The 18,539-nt window shown below is 40.3% G+C and overlaps 1 protein-coding gene across 1 annotated transcript in view; it reads left to right on the forward strand.

Moving 5' to 3' along the window:
• Positions 1–18,539, forward strand: part of SACS (sacsin molecular chaperone) — a 107,706-nt gene that overhangs the window by 72,032 nt on the left and 17,135 nt on the right. The window contains exons 4-9 of the mRNA XM_073662213.1: positions 7,019–7,106; positions 7,376–7,461; positions 9,440–9,551; positions 11,052–11,198; positions 12,504–13,986; positions 15,176–15,267. Of these exons, the coding sequence (XP_073518314.1) occupies positions 7,019–7,106; positions 7,376–7,461; positions 9,440–9,551; positions 11,052–11,198; positions 12,504–13,986; positions 15,176–15,267 (2,008 nt within the window). The remainder of the gene's footprint in view (positions 1–7,018; positions 7,107–7,375; positions 7,462–9,439; positions 9,552–11,051; positions 11,199–12,503; positions 13,987–15,175; positions 15,268–18,539) is intronic.

The raw sequence follows: 18,539 nt of genomic DNA on the forward strand, positions 1-18,539 counted from the left end.
ATCAGGGAACCTCCGCCATGTTTGACTGTAGGGACCGTGTTCTTTTCTTTGAATGCCTCTTTTTTTTCCCTGTACACTCTGTTGATGCTTTTTCCCAAAAAGCTCTACTTTTGTCTCATCTGACCAGAGAACATTCTTCCAAAACGTTTTAGGCTTTCTCAGGTAAGTTTTGGCAAACTCCAGCCTGGCTTTTTATGTCTCGGGGTAAGAAGTGGGGTCTTCCTGGGTATCCTACCATACAGTCCCTTTTCATTCAGACGCCGACAGATAGTACGGGTTGACACTGTTGTACCCTCGGACTGCAGGGCAGCTTGAACTTGTTTGGATGTTAGTCGAGGTTCTTTATCCACCATCCGCACAATCTTGCGTTGAAATCTCTCGTCAATTTTTCTTTTCCGTCCACATCTAGGGAGGTTAGCCACAGTGCCATGGGCTTTACACTTCTTGATGACACTGCGCACGGAAGACACAGGAACATTCAGGTCTTTGGAGATGGACTTGTAGCCTTGAGATTGCTCATGCTTCCTCACAATTTGGTTTCTCAAGTCCTCAGACAGTTCTTTGGTCTTCTTTCTTTTCTCCATGCTCAATGTGGTACACACAAGGACACAGGACAGAGGTTGAGTCAACTTTAATCCATGTTAACTGGCTGCAAGTGTGATTTAGTTATTGCCAACACCTGTTAGGTGCCACAGGTAAGTTACAGGTGCTGTTAATTACACGAATTAGAGAAGCATCACATGATTTTTCAAACAGTGCCAATACTTTTGTCCACCCCCTTTTTTAGGTTTGGTGTGGAATTGTATCCAATTTGGCTTTAGGACAATTCTTTTTGTGTTTTTTCATTGAAGACAAATTAAATGAAGAAAATAATACCAAAGAATTTGTGATTGCAATCATTTTCAGGAAGAAACTGAGTATTATCTGACAGAATTGCAGGGGTGCCAATACTTTTGGCCACCACTGTATCTTTAAGCAACGTGTCATTTTCTGATGATACATGGTTTTCTGCAACACCAGCGGATTAAAAAGCAAGAGAAATATCTCCATTTGTCATAAATGTCATTCATTGCTGTGCACAGCCTGGTATTATCTCTGCTGCTCTGTAACTCCTCTACTAAATCTCTGGTGTGACGTGACTCTGATTTCCAAGTAGGCTCATGAACAGAAATATAACATTACACTATTTGGCTGGACGCCACATCTTGATTCAACTCGAACAGCCGTTTTGTGGTTCCTGCGTGATGTGAAACAGGTGTCCAGTGTTGTGGAGGTCACAACGAGGAGATACAGAGCTGCATCCGATCAGCGCTTATTAGTTAAAGATGATGTGCCACCAGATTTCAAAATACAGACCGTGAACTTAATTATATCTTTTAGACCAGATGAGACTGTTGTACTTACATTGAAAATCCATTTCAGAATGGATGTAATACCCTTCTTGATACAGGCCTTAAAAACAGAAGATGAGTTAGTGAGCTAAGCTTAAGGACATTGGCACTTTCCACCACTTTACTAAGACTTTAATATACTTTCTTTTAATCTAAGAAGAAAACATGGTCATCTTTGAATAAATTTTATTATATTTGGTCCCAAAGTAAAAAAAGGGAACCTTATTTGTTTAGCACCAATACTGCATTTATAAATTATTTCTGCAAAAATTGTTTTTGATACTTTTACTTCGTGACCAATTTCAGGAGGTTCTCTGCACAAACTTGAGTAATCGAGTTCCAAAATGTTCTGTGTCACCATATCCTGAAACCAAGCTTAGAATAGTCTGCTCTACCAAATATACAAGTGTTCCTGCAACCAAAAAGTATAGCTTTAGCTGCTCTAGGTAGAGTGTGTACATTTCTGTACCAGGGCAAATTTTTTTTTTCCTGTATTTACTTTGGGTTTTCTGTTTTTATCTTCCATATTCCAAAAACATACTCATACTCATAGGTTAATTGACTTCCTATGAAATTGGCCCCATTGTATGTCTGAAGGACACAGAATTTAGATTATGAGCCCCATGGAAAATGATGATGTGTAATGGCTGAATTACGGGGCACTGTTGTAGATGCTGTATACCAGTGTATACCACTGTTATGAAGTACTTTCAAGATTGTCTCACTACCTAATTCTAAAAGTTGGATGCACATCCTTCAATAACCATGCACTAATGTGGCTAAGGCATGCTAAATAGAAAGACTACAGAATTTAAAGAGCACCTATTTAACACCAATCTGGGGTTGCCCTTCTTATTTAATAAAGCCCTAAACTGGTGATTTTACTAAATATAAGTTAGTGTTCAAAAGTGATCACAAGCCCCCCAAAAAGGGTCTGACTTTCCACTAAAGTTCCCTGGGTCACAATACAGAATCTTAACTATGGCTCCCACCTACTACATACCTCCCCACTTTTGAAGAACAGAAAGAAGAACAAATTACAAATTTTAGCCACACCTAGGTAAAGCCCATTTACCACTTCTTTCTACACTAGCAGGTGGAGATGTCAGAGGAGCGGTGGCAGTGAGGGACATTCATCATATGCCTGAGACTGCAGGGTGTAGACCCAAATCCGGGACTGTCCCTTGTATCCGGGACAGTTTGGACTAGAGATGAGCGGATTGATTCACAAGACTCCAGTCCAGCAACCAGATCACTGGTACCGGGTGTCTGGACAGGAGGCTGTGAATCTCTTACCATTGATAATCCGCATGTGCTGTGCACATGCTGCGGAAATTTCCGCTGCGGATTATCGTTGTGGAAAAAAACGCAGCACTACCAATTATTTTGCGGAAGTGCTGCGTTTTCGCCGCCATTGACTTGCATTAGAACACATGCATTCCTCTTCACTAGATAAGGACTTGCGGAATGCACGCATTCTAATGTGCGGATGGTACCCAGGTCTAGAGGAGAGGAGACCCTCCTCCGGACCCGGGTACCATAGAAAACTGTGAAAAAAAGAATAAAATAAAAAATAAAGATTATATTTACCTTCTGGCGGCCCCCGGTCTCCTTGTCTTCACTTGCCGGCAGCTCGCAATGGACTGAAGGACCTGCGCTGACGTCATAGTCATGTGACGAGTCACGCGACGCTGACGTCGGCAGGTCCTTCAGTGTACCGCTGCCCGCAAGGGAGAACGGAGGGAATCCAGACACCGGGGGGACATCGGAAGGTAAGTATATATTTATTTTTTTATTTTTTACCATTCTCTCGGTCACACTATATATGCAGGTTGCATGGATTTATATAGTGTGACCAAGTTGTCAAGCACTTTCCAAGTGATGCTAAAATCGCTTGTCAACCCGCATTCGGAAATGCAAGTGAAGAACGCTTCACATCCGCATGTCCCTGGCAGGAAAAACGCATATACAATCCGCATGTACAATCAGCATGTACAATCCGCATGTACAATCCACATGTACAATCCGCATGCGTTTTTTTCTGCCAGGGAGATGCAGAAACGCTCAGGAAAAAATCCTGAGCATTTCTGCATCGTGGGCACATAGCCTTAGGCATCTCAGGCGCGGCTTTTGATTAGCCAGGGCTGGTGGGACGTCATCTGTGCGTCCTGCTCATCTCTAGTTGGGATCTACAGATTTATTTTTTGTTCCTTCATTCACAGTCGGAGCCTCTAGAACTTTTTCTCCTTTATGTAGCTTCACTATATGACATCTGGCTTTTTTGGTGTCTGTAAGGCCATGTTCACACAGAGCGTAAATACTGTGTTTTTTTGTTTTCTGCAGGATCCGCACCAAACTACACAATAACAATCGTCTGTGGTTATTGCATTCACACTGCATTTTTTATGCCTTTTCCCTCTTATTTTATGCATTTTTAGTGCAGTTGTGAAGTCATGTTTATAATGTGTTTTTTATAGTACTGAAAATCTTTGATTCTGCCGTTTTTTACATGCGTTTTTTTAGGCCTCTTAGAGGGAAAAAAAGCACCAAAACCAGTTCTGCGCATGCTTAGACCACAGCGGGAGGAGTTTTCTTGAAATCACATCCGCTTTGCTTGAACAGTTAAACACGACAGAATTTCTGTGCAAAAATAAAAGCAGCAGAAAATACACAGCATTTACCCTACATGTGAAAACGGCCTAAATGTCTAAGCAAAATGGATGTGATTTCATGAAAACAGAGCCCTCGGTGCTCGTCTAAAGATGCTGCTGAAATGTTCAGTTTTTATGTGTTTTTTTTTCTCTACCGGCTTCTATGGGGAGCCTGAAATAAACTGAGGAAAAAAAAAACTCTGATTCATTTTTAAGCGCATCAAGTAAAAGTTTTTGTGTAGTATTAAAAAAGCATTAAAAACGCTGATTCACATCTCACCAAAAACCGCATCAATTAAGGGGGAAAACACATAAAAGAAACTCAGCAAACATGCAATATTCAGAGAAGATTGTTATTGAATTATGTGGTGTGGACACATGCAGAAAAAAAGCAGCAATTTGTGAACACTGCCTCAGCGTTTCATTTTTATTACATTTTTTATGGGTTTAATAGAGACAGAAAAACAATATGTGTTTTTTGTGCCAAGATGTGGCCCTCCTACAGTGAAACATGTTGGTGTCAGTGTCCTTCCGTGAGGCTGCTGCTGGTTAGTGTTGAGCGAATTTGTTCGGCATTTCAAATTCGTGTTCGGGGCTTCCGACTTGTTCACGCAAAAAATTTGGCTCCGCCCACGAACATCCCTGATTTGCCACGCTGTCACGCGTGACAGCGTGGCAAATCTGGGATATTCATGGGCGGAGCCCATTTTTTGGCGTGAACAAGTCGGAACCCTGAACACGAATTTGAAATGCCGAACAAATTCGCTCAACACTAACCAGCAGCAGCCTCACGGAAGAACACTGACACCAACATGTTTGAAATGCCGAACAAATTCACTCAACACTACTGCTTGTGCCTTGAGCTATATTTCATTGATGATATCATGAATTCACAGATATACTTCTCTGTATTGAAAATGAAGAAGCTCCCATCACTATGTGCTCTTGGTAGGCGTTTACTTTTCCAACATGTCAGTGATCCAAAACACACATATGTTGCATTTCTGAACAAGGTCAGGGTGAAAGTGATTCAGTGGCCTAGAAGACTTGGTACCGCCTTTAAAAATCGTGGAGGTCAAGCAAATATTAGATGTAACAACGACTTTCATGTAGGAAGATACTCCAAAAAAAAGGAAATGAGTGTATTAGATCATAAAAATTAACCTTTATTGAATAAAAGTCAAGATAGAAAAGCATGATAAAAAACATGATAAGAAACCAGTAGCTTCATATACAATGGTGGGTACCGTCAGTATATAAATGGATCACAGACACCATATAAATGGATCACAAACACCGAAAAAAGAATATGTTGATATGGTATATAAACCGAGCAGAGTGGCTATATCAGACCAAAAATAAGATTGCACAAAATGTGTATTATAAGGTGAACTAGGGGAGCGCCCTGAAGAATGTTGACGAAACGCGCATCGGGGCGGCGGGTCGTCTAGTTGGTTCACCTCCCTATTCCACCTGGTAATGGACATTATGGAAAATACTGCCCATGTGATTATATTTTGGTAGATTATATTCTCATCTATTTAAGTGAGCTATTGTAACCAATCATATTTTTATAATACACATTTTGTGCAATCTTATTTTTGGTCTGATATAGCCACTATGCTCAGTTTACATACCATATCCACATATTATTCTTTTTTCGGTGTTTGTGATCCATTTATATGGTGTCTGTGAACCATTTATATACTGACGGTACCCACCATTGTATATGAAGCTACTGGTTTTTTATCATGTTTTTTATCATGCTTTTCTATCATAACTTTTTTCAATAAAGGTTAATTTTTATGATCTAATACACTCATTTCCTTTTTTTTGGAGTAACTTCCTACATGAAAGTCGTCGTTACTTATTGCTAGAGTTTTTTGTGATCATTATCACTATATATGGGAAACCATTGTGGGACTTTTGTGAGCAAATATTAGATGTAGTAGTTTTTGATATGGGGTGTACTAATTTTTGCATAAATCAATTTGAGTAAAACTCAAGATTTTGTGATGAAAGTTATATTATTAACCTTACTTTCATGTTGTGGGTTAGATTATTTTTCTTCTCTGAAACAGTCAAGATTTTGGAAATTTTTCTTGTATTCAGTGAGATATTGGCTAAAATTCTTATTTTTTAAAGGGGGTGTACTTATTTATGCTAAGCACTGTGCATGCTAGTGTCTTAGGTAGAAAAAAGGGTTTTTGGCGCCCACCCAGTGACGAGGGCCTGTGTGTTTGGTGGTCCTCCCCTAGAAAATACTTGGCAACTGATGGCAAAGTAAGTGCTCCGGATTATGTGTAGTTCATTACTGCTCATTTTATTGAGGGAAAAAAAAAAAGTTTATTTTTCAAATTGTAAAATCAATTGAATAGAATGGAACATTTGGCCATGAAAACCTTAACAAATGCGTCTTGCCGGATACTAATCAATAATTCTTCCTGGAAATAGTCATGAGCAAAGTATTACTTCTGTTCTTGTACAATGTTTCGAGAAGCAAGTTATGTTGGTTTACAATTTATAAAAGCATTGTTAACCCGCCATATTCCTGATTGGGTTTTTATTGGTTGAGGTGTAAGTATTTTCATCAGTCTTTTGTCTTTTTTGTCATTACCCTTCTTTTTTTTTTTCTTTGAGTATTGGGATTATGATCTGATGATGGGAGATAATTCTCAATGTCTGCTACCTGATATGTGCAGTCCGCTCTTACCGTGGTGACATTTGATATAAGCTGCATATTATTATTATTATTTATTTAGTTTTTTTATTGGTTGGCAAGCCTAAAAAAAGGCGACTCGTGTGAAATCCGTCGGTTATGTGATATATTATAAAGGCTCTTCTGTCTTTTAATTTTGTAAACATGTGAACGCACTTGATTAAAGTTAATATCAGTCTCTATGTAGAATAATATATTATGTTTGTATTTTATTTTAGTTTTAACCTTTACTCATAGATGATTTATTTTTTTCATAGTTAAATGACAGGACCAAGATTGAAGACCTGACCTCTGAGAAGACAAATCTATTTGTAAATCTCCAATCAAAGGGATTAAAAGGAGGAGGTAAGTGTCATGTTTACTTTTTATCCCATTACAAAAGAACTCGAGAAAGGAGAAGAAAAACCAAAACCGGACGAATCCTTTGAAAGCCAGCTAGCTCTAACAGCGTTCTACTGGTTCCTTACTTTGAAGGTTCTAGTAATAAAGTCGTAATAGCTGCTAGAGTAGTATGACCAGCTCCTAACATTTCTTGAAATGTATTTCTTCTGGTCATCTTGGCTAAAATAAATGATTTTATATAATCAAAGATATGTTTATCATTTATTTATTAGGTAGATTTGGACAGACCACACCACCTCTTGTTGACTTTCTCAAGGACATATTAAGGAGATACCCAGAGGGAGGGCAGATCCTAAAGGTAAATACAAGTTCTTCTTATTATTTATTTTTAGAGCACCATTGATTCCTTGGTGCAGTACATGAAAAGGGGTTATATACAAAACACAAAAAGAAATTGCAATGAAAAAAGTAATAGTGATAGACAGGTACAGAGGGCAGAGCACCCTGGCTTACATTCTACAGGATAATGGGGAAGGAGACAGTAGGTTCAGGGGTTTCAACAGCTCTGGTGTTGGTGAGGCGGCAGCTCTGGTGTTGGTGAGATGGCAGCGGGGTCTTTGTAGGCTGTAAGCTGTTCTGAAGAGATTGGTTTTCAAGTTCCTCTTGAAAGTTCCAAGTGGAGGGGATAATCGGATATCTTGGGGCACAGAATTCAACTGGATGGGGGATACTCAGGAGAAGTCTTACAGGCGATTGGATGAGGAACGTACAATTGTGGAGGAGAGAAGAAGGCCTTGGGAGGGTCGGAGATTATGTCAGGGAAGATATTGGGAGATTAGTTCAGAGATATATGGAGGAGACAAATTATGGACGGCTTTTTAAGTCAGTGTTAGCAGTGTCAAGTGGATCCGTTGGGGAATTGGGAGCTAATGAAGGGATTTGCAGAGGGGAGAAGTGGAGGAATAACGAAGAGAGAGGTGGATTAGTCGTGCAGCAGAGTTAAGGATGGACTGGAGAGGTGCGAGCGTGTTAGCAGGGAGGCCACAGAGCAGGATACTGCAGTAGTCGAGGCGGGAGATGATGAGGGCATGCACTAGTATTTTAGTAGATTGAGAGATGAGGAAAGGACGGATTCTGGAAATATTTGCTCAACCTAAAAAATTTCACTGTCATGTACTAATAAATTAGAAACTAATCTTTCCGCTTTCTTCAATATATATTTTCCTTCAGCAAACTTGTTCAGCTCTGACATTTTGCTCATATAGTGATTCATGTTAATCTAAGTAACTAATAAAAGTAGAGATAAAATATTTAGTATTCTCCCATCTATGTTCACATGTAGAAGAAGTAAGTTAATTAATAACTCTTTTGAGCCAAACAATTATTGCACAGCGAATGACCTATATTCCTATTACGCTACAGGTAACATAGTAGGATATTATGATAAGTTGCGTCAAATTACCAACTTTACCCTCTATGAAACCAGCAGAATAATGTCTACTCCTAAAATTTTCTGTATTTTTGTTGTTTATTATTATGTGTCTAAAAGGGTGGCTCTTTTAAAGAGAACCTGTCAGCACGATTTTGTAATATAAAGACATGGCTGTAATGAGGCTGTAATACTGATTAAATTGTTACCTTTGGTGAAGGAATCTGCTGTGTGGTTCTTCTTTCATCACCATTTGTAGTTTTCTACTAATTAGATTTTGGGGCACAGGGGCTGGACTGTACACTGGGTCTTCTCCTCCCTGTCTGTGATCCCTGGCCCTTCCTCCTTCCTCTGGTATGTGAATGACTGGCCGCCTCTGTTTGATGTCTCAGCAATGACTTGTCAATCAAAGACCGGAGACAGGCGGAGTGGCTGGGGATCACAGACAGGGAGGAGAAGACCCAGTGTACAGTCCGGCCCCTGTGCACCGAAATCTAATTAGTAGAAAACTACAAATGGTGATTACGGAAGAACCACAAGGTGGATTTCTTCACCAAAGGTATCAATGTAATCAGTATTAAATGCCATTACAGCCATAACTTTACTTTACATTATAAAAACGTGCTGACAGGTTCTCTTTAGGTCCAGCTAAATCCTTTTTTTGCCATAAGATTCCTTTGACAATATGGTAACAGGCCATCCCTCTACTAGGACCTGTAGCGATCCCCAAGAATTTTTGTGAGTACATGAGAGCACGAGTTTAATTTTCCCGTAGCGCCAATACAGTGTACTTTAAATGTTACATATTTCACTTTGAAATGTATTTGGTTATCTATGTAATGCACAGAGGTGATTGTTAAATTCCAAGTTTATAATAATAAATTAATTTTACAATTCTGCAATCTAGGAGCTGATTCAAAATGCAGAAGATGCTGGAGCCAGTGAAGTCAAATTCCTCTTTGATGAAACACATTATGGCACTGAATCCCTTTGGTCAAAGGAAATGGCCCAATATCAAGGTATGTAACTGATCTTATTATTTTAAGAGCGACAGATTACTCACTTAATTTTGACAAAATTGGATCGTCAGTCTGAAAGGTCATTCCAGCATTGTTATCTAACTAGATACCCATCCTGCATTTCAGAGGATTCTCCAACTACTAATATTTATGAAATATCAATAGGATAGACCATAGATGGGTGTTTGAACACTAGAACCTCACAGTTGCTAAAATATAATCTGCAAGAAGTGAGCTAACGTTTAAATGATTTCCTTAAATTGAACCTGACAGCTGATACATGCTGGCCGATCCATGTTTCAGAGAAAAATATACTTTAAATGCTACCGGAGACTGAGCCACACGAGAGACTAGTTGGACGGGTGGATCCCTGGCTCCTTCTGCCTTCTTTCTGCCCTGAAGTGACAGGTCTCTCTCTATACATGCACGTATACCTGTCACTTTGGGGCAGCGGGTGGGGAGAGACCTGTCATTCCAGGGCAGCGGGCCGTGAGAGACCTGTCTGGTCAAGTAGGGAGAGACCTGTCAGTCCAGGACAGCGGGTGGTGAGACACCTGACCAGGCACTTAGGGAAAGACCTGTCAATCCAGGGCAGCGGTTGGGGAGAGACCTGACTAGGCACATAGGGAGAGACCTGTCAGTCCAGGGCAGCAAGCGGTGAGAGACCTGACTGGGCAAGTAGGGAGAAACCTGTAAATCCAGGGCAGCGGGTGGGGAGAGACCTGACGGGGCACGTAGGGAGAGACCTGTCAATAAAAGGCAGTGGGTGGGAGACCCCTGACCGAGCATGTAGGGAGAGATCTGTCAATCCATGGCAGCGGGTGGGAAGATACCTGACCAGGCATGTAGGGAGAGACCTGTATATCCAGGGCAGCGGGCAGGGAGAGACCTGACCAGGCATGTAGGGAGAGACCTGTATATAAAGGGCAGCGGACAGGGAGAGACCAGACCAGGCATGTATGGAGAGACCTGTCAATAGAGGGTAGCGGGCAGGGAGCGGGACGTGGCCGTGGATCAGGCAGCTTGTATCAACTGTCGGGTTCCCTTTTAATCTTGGAGGCAATGGCATCTCCCTAAGATATGGTGTTACTTCATTAGTGGGGACCTCACTAATGTTTCTGGCACCAGCTGTGCAGGAACTGCATCACTGCCCTATTCACTTGAATGGAGTCTGGTTGCACATTGGATGGCTGGTAGCTCTGATGTGCAATAAAAATGCCAAGAGAAACCTTTTGTCTTGTTTTTGGAATTCGTGGATGTCCCATAGGGCAGTCTGAGTATTATTGGAAATCTTAGTAATATCCCATGACATTATTAGATGTGAATGCTTCTTCACTGCTGATAAAATATATTAGGGGTGCAGAAATTGGGAGCTCCCAATGAATAAGCAGACGATACATAATATGGGCCTTAGTTATGACATGACCATATCATCAAAAGTGTGTGCTTTCAAAATAGCTAAACATACTAAAAAAATATTTATCCTACCCCTTTTCTTAGGTCCTGCACTGTACGTATACAATAATGCAGTTTTCACTCCCGAAGACTGGCATGGAATCCAAGAAATTGCCAGAAGTAGGAAAAAAGATGATCCGCTGAAGGTCGGGAGGTTTGGAATTGGATTTAACTCCGTATACCATATAACAGGTGATAATCTATGGTAGATACAGCTTTTCAGTCTTCATTCTAGTAATTATTATATAAATTGTAAGATCAAATAAAGCACCCTGTTAAGGAATGCTCAGTTATTAGACTAAAACACTCTTTTTTTTGTTCTTTCCCACTTTTTATGGCAAAAAACATTATGGGAATATGTTCGCGCCAGCCAATATGAAAAAATAAAACGCGCTACAGACAGTGTTTTTTTTTGTGCTGTTTTTTTTCTGCATTTATACCATTTTTGGCATTTTTTTCACAATCCAATAAATTGTAGATTTGGTGTTTTCTTTAGGTATTTTTCAGTAGACTTTTCTTTAGGGGAAAAAGCCTTAAGCTGCACAGAAAAAAAATGTGTGGAGAAAATAAAAAAAAAGAATAAATATCAAACCAATATTTACACCCCAAAAATTGCCAAAAAATAGTTTCTGAGAAAGCCTTAAAGAGGTTGTCCTCTACTGACTACAAGGTGCTATAATAAAATAAAAAATGGACATGGTACTTGCCTACTGGACCAGCTCCACTCCTCTGCTCTGAGCCCTGTGTCCCCCTGTGATCTCTTTGACGGATAAGTGAAGGCTGCATCTTTATAGCGTCCGCAGCACTCTCTTGACATCGTTTATGTCAGAAGATCGGCAGGGGACACCGGGCATAGAGCAGAGAAACGGTTCTAGCCCAAAAGATAGGTATGTATTTTTTATTTTATGTTGCACTATTGCGACATTCATAAGGGGTTGTCCAGTAGAGGACACCACCTTTAATAGCGGAGGGTCAGCATTCAGGAACTTTATCAATTTGCCAATTTGTCCTCTTTAAATTTTGAGGACTCAACATTTTCAAGCATTTCGTGGGTAGCTCCAAAAATAAAAATAAACACCCTCTGTAATTCCTCATTTCCCCTGTGGATGTGCTGCAGTAAAATCAAACACTTCCAAATTCTGTCCACAGATTACAGCTAAATGGGCTGACCCCTTTAATGAAAAATATTTTTATCCTTGTTCCCATTGATCTAATTTTGGATGTAGTACTGGTGGCGCCAATGTGCAGTAGAAATATCAAAAGAAACTGTGCTTTGGTTTTGGATGTCTTGGAAATCCCATAGGCCAATCTGAGTATTATTCTAGCAATATCCCACTACTTGTTATAATACCATGTTGTGTTATTAGTGGTTTTAGAAGAATTTGTTATTCATTTTTTCATCTCGTTAGCATAAATAAGCTATATTTTCTTTATATCTATTATATCTGTACACAGTCCCATTGATATTCACTAATGTTTTATATTTTTCCTCATTAGATGTTCCCAGTATTTTCAGTGGTGATCAGATAGGGATGCTGGATCCCCACCAAATACTCTTTGGGCGTCATGAGTCAGGCCAGTGTTGGAACATTAAGGAAGACAGCAAAGAAATAAGTGAACTGGTGGACCAATTTGCCCCATATATTGACATTTTTGGGAGCACAAAAGAAACCCTTGTAGAAGGTTATTACCCAGGAACCTTCTTTAGATTCCCTCTTCGTGTCCAACCATCATTGCTGAGTCACAATCTTTATAATAAAGAGAAAGTTCTAGAACTGTATGAATCCTTTAGAGCAGATGCAGATACCGTGCTTTTATTTCTGAAGAATGTCCAGAAAGTGTCTTTGCACATTCGAGAGGCAGATGGATCTGAAAAGCTGGTTTTCCGTGTCACAGCAAGTGAGAACAAGCTACTAAAACATGATAGACCCAACTCTATCAAAATCCTTGGAAGAGCCATTGATAGTTACTGTAAAGGAGTCCCAAGCAATAGTATAACATGTGTTGCCTATCATGTAAATATTGTAGCAGAGGATGAAAGCGTCAAAGAAACCCAAACCTCCTCATGGCTGGTGTGCAACAGTGTTGGAGGCCGAGGCATCTGCACTGAATTAGACTCTCTCGCTGATGACCTAAAATTTGTTCCTAGTATTGGAATTGCCATGCCATTGTGGCACAATGGAGAAGAAAAGGGAGCAGAGTCACAGTTTATTGGAAGGGCATTTTGTTTTCTTCCATTACCACCCGGAGATGAGAGCAAGACTGGTCTCCCTGTTCATATTAGTGGCTTCTTTGGCTTAACAGACAACCGAAGGAGCATCAAATGGAGAGAACTGGACCAATGGCGAGATCCAGCGGCTCTTTGGAATGAACTTCTGGTCAAAAATGTTGTCCCAAAAACATATGCAACTCTTATTTTGGAAGGTATCAAGAGAATGGGAACAGAAGAGAATCCTGAGTTCCCTCTCTCTGCTGATAGCATTTACCGAGTGTGGCCAGCTTTGGACCAAGTAAGGACACACTGGAAACCTATCATAGAACCTCTGCTCAAGGAGCTTTTTCAAAATCCAGTCATATATTCTGCCAAGAAATGCTGGTTAAAAGAATCGGATGTAAACTTCACAGAAATAGATGAACATCAGGAGTACACAAAAACTATCCTGAACTACCTCCAGACCTCAGGGACTCAGATCGCCAAGGTACCGGCTAATGTTGCTGCTGCATTCCAAATTCCCATAAACAATTCTAAGCCAGTGAAGAAGGTCACCCCAGCACTGGTCCGTCAGGTGTTAAGGAAATGTGCACACCGAGGACCTGCTCATGAGAAGCTTCACATCCTTGAGTTCATACTTAACGATGAGAATTACAGTGATCTTATCGGGCTTGAAATACTTCCGCTGCAAAATGGGAACTTCATTTCTTTCTCTTCATCTGTATCAGATAAAGATGTTGTTTACATAACTTCAGAAGAATACCCCAGGTACGAGCAGATACCCTACTGGGAGTTGGGTTTATTAAATATTGAATTTACCGTATATGTATTGTATAAGCTTATGTTATCTTCTCTTATAGGCCATGAGTGAATGTGACATGAATGGGCTGTTGGGTTGCTGGATCTATTCCTACTTTTCTCCAATACGTATTATCATCCCTGATTTCAGACATAGTATAGGGTCATGTACATACTGTTATTGTATATCTCTATCCGGCTCCAAAAAAGTAAAAATTAAGAGTAATATATACTTACAATCTTAAATCCATGTCACGCCCTGCTAAGTCTTGGTTTCAGATGTGACGTTCCCAACATTGGTGGTGCAGGATGACCAGCTTTAAAAAATGTTTTTTGCAATACCCTTTTGGGAGATGTTCACGCTTTATACAGTATGTCTATATGTGGCCAGTAATTGCTTTAAATTTGAGGAAAGGGTAGACATATCTATAAATCCTCAGCTTAATGAGGTATTGGGACTGAAGTCACTGCTTCCGCGGATTGCATGTGGTGGCCTTATGTTGTGTACAATAACGTGTCCTTGAATTAAAGGCCCCCATAGACTAAAGGCAGCTGAACCCACTGATCAACGGGTTAATGTATATGGGGGCTGATTGATGGTCAGGAGAGATGTCTGAGTGATGGTCAGGAGTGCATGTCCGATTGCAAACTACCAATCGCATTGTTCTCCCTGAGGTAAGCCACCAACAGACGGAAGCTGCCGGTTGGTGGCTTTTTCATAGAGCATACAGGAGCGTTTGGCCCGAGCGAACGCTCCTTTGTATGGGAGTGTTGACTGAGATGCGATCGGCCAAAGTATCTTTCAGCCAACATTTATCTGATGTGTATGGCCAGCCTAAGGATGCATAGAAGAAGGAGCCTTTGCAGAAAATTAAAGTTTTTTGCAGTTTTCAGAAAGAGGAAAGAGAAGGATCCTTTTTGTAGGATTCTTGTTTTCCCAAGACAGGCACCATGAATGTTCGATTGTGGAATCAGTTCTTCCGTTGTCTATTATAGAAATGCATTATATGCTGTCCCCAAATATTGTGCAAGTAAAAGGTGATTAAACTTGGCCAAAAATGGCAAATGCGACATAATTTGCATAATTTACAAATAATGACAATGTTCATTTAGGGAACAAAGAGATAAGTGATCGAAACAAAACTGTTATGTCTTCCAGATCACTTTTTCCAGGTTTGGAAGGAAGACTTCTTTCTGAAGATTTAAAGCCCAAAATTCTAATGGCTTTGAAGGAAGCTGCGACTAGTAGAGGTGAGTGTTAAGGACTGTCCAATCTTTATTTTTTGACCTCTTAAATTCAAGTTGCACCTTGTGGCCCGACTAAGGCCTCGAATGTCACTGTGTGCCCTCACATGTCATGACACTACAATGTGCATCGCCCCATGACTACACGGTGCACAAGTTATGACCTGGATAAAGGAAGCTGAAGAGAATATGGGTAATGAAGGGGTGTAAAGAACCGGACAGTGGTCTGCAGGGATGGTGAGACCGATGAGTTATGAGTGGAGTATTATTTTTTTATATTTTTTATCTCCTATTTCTATTATGCTCTGGGGTCTTTAGAGACCCTAAAGCATAATAAAGAACATTAAATTTTTAGAGAATAAATTTGTTGCAAATTAAATTTGACTTTAAAATCTACCAATTTGTCAAATTCGATTGTTGGCAGATTCGATATTCTCTGCTAAACTCTGTTAGGCCTCCTTCACACGTCTGTATAATACCAGTACCGGAAAAAATGGTACCAGTGTCATCAGTATTTTGGATCAATGTGTCATCCGGGTGCCATCTGTTTTTTTCCAGTATGGCTGAAGAAACATCAATTCCAAAGCTTCTCCTATATTTTGCAATGTTACACGTACAGGACATGGATGGCACAAGGATGTCACATTGATGCCATCCGTGTGCTGTACGTGTTTTACATGGACCCATAGACTTGTATTGGCCCTTGTCATCCGCGCTACTGGTAAAACCAGACATGTCTGTGGTTTGTACGGGTTCACCGACATGTATGCCGCACCATAGATTATAATCGGTACTTGTGACATCTGTGAAAAAGACGGACTCCACACGTACTGCAAACATGGACATGTGTAGAAGATCTTGAGAGAGTGGTGCATGAACCAGGGACACAAGTCATATACCGCCCCCTTAGACCCTGCACTAGGCACAACACTGTATAGTTTTTGCCTGTAATGTGGGACTGAGGAGTGTTAAGGAGAGGATGGAGAGGGGTAGACACAGGCTCACAATGTTATTAGAAAACACAAACATGAAGGGATGAGGTGTTAATCCTCTTCTTCATTGAAGTCCGGGTTAGGTAAGATGGAAGAGTCTACGAGCAGCCTGCGGATCACCTTGCAGCTGTCCAGGGTCGGACATAGTTTTCCTTCCTAAAATAAAGATATTTTTATCCTGACAAAATATCTCAGATTATTATAAGCCTCTGTACAGTTAGCCATCTCCCATACACCGCCGATAGCGTCAGACTGTTTGGCCGATAGGTCTTCCTCCACGCGCCGTCCCTGTGGCACCTAAACACCTATATGGGAGCTGTAATAGCGCTGTGTACAACTCGCTCTACAAAGTCCTTGTATGATTTTGTCCAAGATGTGGCTCAAGCTCCGCACATGACTTTGAGGCTGAAGTTACCCAATATTATATGTGGATTATGCAGAATATTACAATAATGTACAATCATATTTTTGATGATTTAAATACTATAATATATTACATTGTAGCGCAGCAGCTTCTCTGGGGCTATTCAGGTACAGTACTATCTGCTTGAAGAAGTGTTAGATTAAGGAATGTTGTTTTCGTGCATCCAACACATTTTTTTCCCCCTCTAATCTAACAAAAATTTTTGTCTGAAAAATATTACAATTCCCGAATGATCCCAGTACTAACTCTTATCCGTATTTAAAATATGTAAAAATGCAGGACTTTAGTTTAAATTATTTTCATTTTTGTTTTTGATTTTTTTGTTGAACATATTACATTTTACATGATAGTGTGTTTCTGAAATTTTGCATGATGTTTAGTTTTTTTTTGTTTTCTTGTTTTTTTTTATGGCTTTTATCATAACAGATGGGAAATTACATGTAAAATGTTTCTAGTCTAGAAATGCTAAACCTTTTATTGGGTCCGATTTTTCAGATCTATCTAAAAGAAAAACTGTCTTTGTTGTCCATGGGAACCAATCACTGCACAGCTTTTATTTCTTCACAGCTGTTTAATAAATGAAAGCTGAGCGCTGATTGGTTGCTATGGGCAACAAAGACTGTATGCTGTTCTGATAAATGAGGTTTATTTAGAAAGCTCTTTTTTAATCACTTGTTCCCGCTTTTGACCTCCCTGGCTATCAGAGGTCATCAGCCTATTATTCAGCCTATTATTCCTCCTGGCAGTGTTTGGCTTTCAGTCATAGGGGTGGCACCGACGTGGCAACAGTCACCATTCACTGCTAGAGAGCGGTGGCTGTAACCTCACCCTCGTACGTTTGGTTACAGCCGCCATTCTCTATACACAGAGCGGTGACTGACACCGGCGCCGCCCCTATGACTGGTAGCCGAACACTGCCAGGCGGAATAAAGTTAATTTCCTCCTGGCAGCGGGGCTCTCAGTGCAGACACCGGACAGGTTCAGAAAACTATTAGCCTGCAGATTAACCCCATATCTGCAGGTTAATAGTGTTTTTTTTCACATGACAGGTTCCCTTTAAAGGTTGTAGTAGGTGATTGTAGTATATCATGGCGGTCAGTTATATGAATGCCGTCCATGTAACACAAGGATAGACCAGGTCTGCCAGAGTAGGAGTCACTGATACTTAGCAGCTCTCCTCTTTGAGTCAAATAGGAGGTGTATTAGCAGGGGCTCTAACCCCATGACATTCTTTTGACCTCTCCACCAGCTGGGGATATGCCATAAATATCTTACTTGAGACAATCCCTTTAAAGATGACCTGTCACCAGGTCAAAAGTGGTCACGCCCCCTTAGTTAAAGACCATAAAAATTTGTGCTAAATAAAAAAGCCTATATCTCTAGAACTGTGATGTAAAAAAAAAAAAAAGAAACAAAACAGAAAATGAATTACTTAGGTGAGCCGTGGGAATAAAAGAACAAACTGGCCATGTTTGACCTGGTGACTGATCCTTTTAAAGTTGTGCAATATAATAACATAATATGCATTATAAAGAGAAAAAGTGTTTTTCTCTGCGGGAGAAATTTTTCTGTGTAATATATGCATGCAGTGTTCTGTGTTTGGGAGCCATTACTGAGGACTGATCAGCATGGAGTTGTGTTGTCTGATATCTCCTGCATGCACATTTAGTGTTTGGTGCTTGGACTTGACGCCGTTTGTAAATTAATAGCATAGACGATGATGGAAATGCATACAAATCTAGATGAATTTTTTAGGCTTTTTGATATCAGAGATTTCTTTTTAGTGGACAATAGGACTACTAATGTTAGAGTCTTCAACCCCTTTACACTTATGTCCTATGCTAGACATGGGTATATGGAGC

The sequence above is a fragment of the Phyllobates terribilis genome, unplaced genomic scaffold (assembly GCF_046119375.1).
Source record: "Phyllobates terribilis strain yellow unplaced genomic scaffold, ASM4611937v1 Scaffold_2__4_contigs__length_985480577, whole genome shotgun sequence".
Taxonomy (NCBI): domain Eukaryota; kingdom Metazoa; phylum Chordata; class Amphibia; order Anura; family Dendrobatidae; genus Phyllobates; species Phyllobates terribilis.